This window comes from Engraulis encrasicolus, chromosome 11 (genome assembly GCF_034702125.1).
Source record: "Engraulis encrasicolus isolate BLACKSEA-1 chromosome 11, IST_EnEncr_1.0, whole genome shotgun sequence".
Taxonomy (NCBI): Eukaryota; Metazoa; Chordata; class Actinopteri; order Clupeiformes; family Engraulidae; genus Engraulis; species Engraulis encrasicolus.
In genome coordinates, this window is record NC_085867.1 from 17824304 (window position 1) to 17826803 (window position 2500).

At 38.6% G+C, this 2500-nt stretch overlaps 1 protein-coding gene across 3 annotated transcripts in view; it reads left to right on the forward strand.

The window, feature by feature from the left end:
- pam (peptidylglycine alpha-amidating monooxygenase) overlaps nt 1–2500 on the forward strand; it is a 134216-nt gene that overhangs the window by 27745 nt on the left and 103971 nt on the right. For all 3 annotated transcript variants that reach the window (XM_063210084.1, XM_063210085.1, XM_063210086.1), the window contains exon 3: nt 788–908. In XM_063210084.1, the coding sequence (XP_063066154.1) occupies nt 788–908 (121 nt within the window). The remainder of the gene's footprint in view (nt 1–787; nt 909–2500) is intronic.

Sequence of the window (2500 nt, forward strand, 5' to 3'; positions counted from 1 at the left end):
TAGTGAAACAGAAAGGATTAGGCTGACGGAGGGGGTGGAATAAGCTGTGTTAATTAATGATGGGTGCGATACTTTTCTTGTGGATGAGGATTGTTTGAAGTGGGTGGATGGGCTGCCTGTGACGCATGCATGCATTATGTTTGTTTTGCTTTGATGGCAGATGGAATATTTTTAGCCATACACTGCACATACGTATTTTAGCCATATACTGTATGTTCTTTTTTCAGAACTGTGTTTTAGAATAACATGAATGAATGAATGAATGAATGAATGAATGAATGAATGAATGAATGAATATATTAAATGTATTTGATTGATTTTAGAGTTTCAGCTATTTTAGATGTTTACATACCTTAAGATATAAACAACAAAAATATGTAATAACAAAAAACATTTGCTTAACGTTTTCATAATAAAATGGTTATTGCACTTGTGGTAAACAATGTTTTAAATGGAGAATTCAGACATCCATACTGTGCATGTATTACCATTGCACAGTTGCTTGTATAACAGAAGTAGACATACAGGGTAAATCAGTCAAAATCTGATTTATCCTTCAATTGTCTTTTTGTGTGTCGCTTATACTCAGAAGTGTATGAAGCAGAAGCACCAATACTGAGGTGATTACAACACTAGTACATGATCCTACATAGTTTTACACCAGTTCCCCTTCTGTTCCTAATGAGGTAGCTACTCTGTAACAGTACTTTTGCTTTTACTGGATACACCTGTGCTTCCATTTTGTTTATGCACCCTTGCTGTCTCCTGTGTTGCTTGTTGGGAGCAGGTACCAGGAGGCTTCTTGGTCAGACCCAAATGACTGTTCCAGACTACGGCAGCCGGTCATCCAGTCAAACCCCCACAATGTCACGCTGGACATCCGGATGCCCGGAGTTATCCCCGCAGCGGTAAGCAAGCTCCATGCACTATGATGCTACTAAACCAGGAATGTAGAAACATTATAGCAAACACATACTAACCAGGCCTAAAAACACTATGCTCCATACACTATGATGCTACTAAACCAGGAATGTAGAAACATTATAGTGAACCCATGCTCACCAGACCTACATACTTACAAGACCTACAAAACATAAAGCCACTCCATTCACCATGGCCAACACATCGGCAATACTAATCAGAACTAAAACATTAAGCCTTTCCCTCCACTATGACGCTAAACTATGAATATAGAAACATTACAGCAAACGCATACAGTACAGTACTAACTAGACCTAAAAACATTAAGCCACTAGATCCTACTTCTACTAAAGCATAGACACAGCATAGCAAATACAACTAAGCACCAGACCTGAAAACATTAAGCCACTCCATTCACCTTGGCGCTACTAAACGATGAATGTACAAACATTGTAGAGAACACATACTTACCACACCTAAAATCATAAATCCCAGTGCAAACCAACCATATGTGTATATATCTCTTCTCCACTCACTATCATGCTACTAAACCATGAATGAACACTATAATAAACACATACTAACCAGACTTAAAAACATACAAAAAACATTCATATGTTTATTCATCTCTCACATCCATTCACCATGGCACTACTAAACCACGAATCTAGAAACATTGTAGTGAACATATACTATTTTTTGAAAAAAGGTTCGCACACTTCTTTGGATTTTTCTTCTTGAAGTTATTTTTTCATCTTTTTATTTATTCATCCATTGGTAATGACGTTTCGACCTCTCGGTCTTCCTCAGATTCGGAATCTGAGGAAGACCGAGAGGTCGAAACGTCATTGCCAATGGATGAATGAAAAAATAACTTCAAGAAGAAAAATCCAAAGAAGTGTGCGAACCTTTTTTCAAAAAATACGTAATCTTTTTGTTCAGCACCAGGGATTGTGCACAAGTAACTCTCTACAAGTGAACATATACTAACCATACCTAAAAACATACAGTAAAGCCAATGCAAACCACCCAGATGTGTATTTATCTCTCCCCTCCACTCACCATAGCACTTCTAAACCATGACACACACTAAAATACTACTTGACACATACTAACTACACGTGTCAAAACCTTAAAGTGTGTCAACGTTACTTTAAAAAAAATTAGACCAATGCAAAACACACTCACGCAGGCACTCACGCACGAAGGCACGCATGCGCACACACATGCACACACACATGCACACACACGCACACTTACAGAGTGCATACTAACCCCATGCCAGTGTCAAGAGGGAGCATGGGGTCTTTATGTAAGTTCATAAGGGTTGGAGCAGGCGTCACCCAACAGTTTTTTTCTTCCTTTTAAGGGTGCTGACCAAAATATTGTAAGACTGAAAAATGAAAAAAGGTCGCACCATGCATAGGTTTCTTTTTATTTACACAGACGCGTTTCGGCGCTCTGCCTTCCTGAATAAAAAGAAACCTATGCATGGTGCGACCTTTTTTCATTTTTCNGTCTTTATGTAAGTGCCATGTATTGTTGCGTGTTGAGAAGATGTCTGCAGGACCATTCTAGA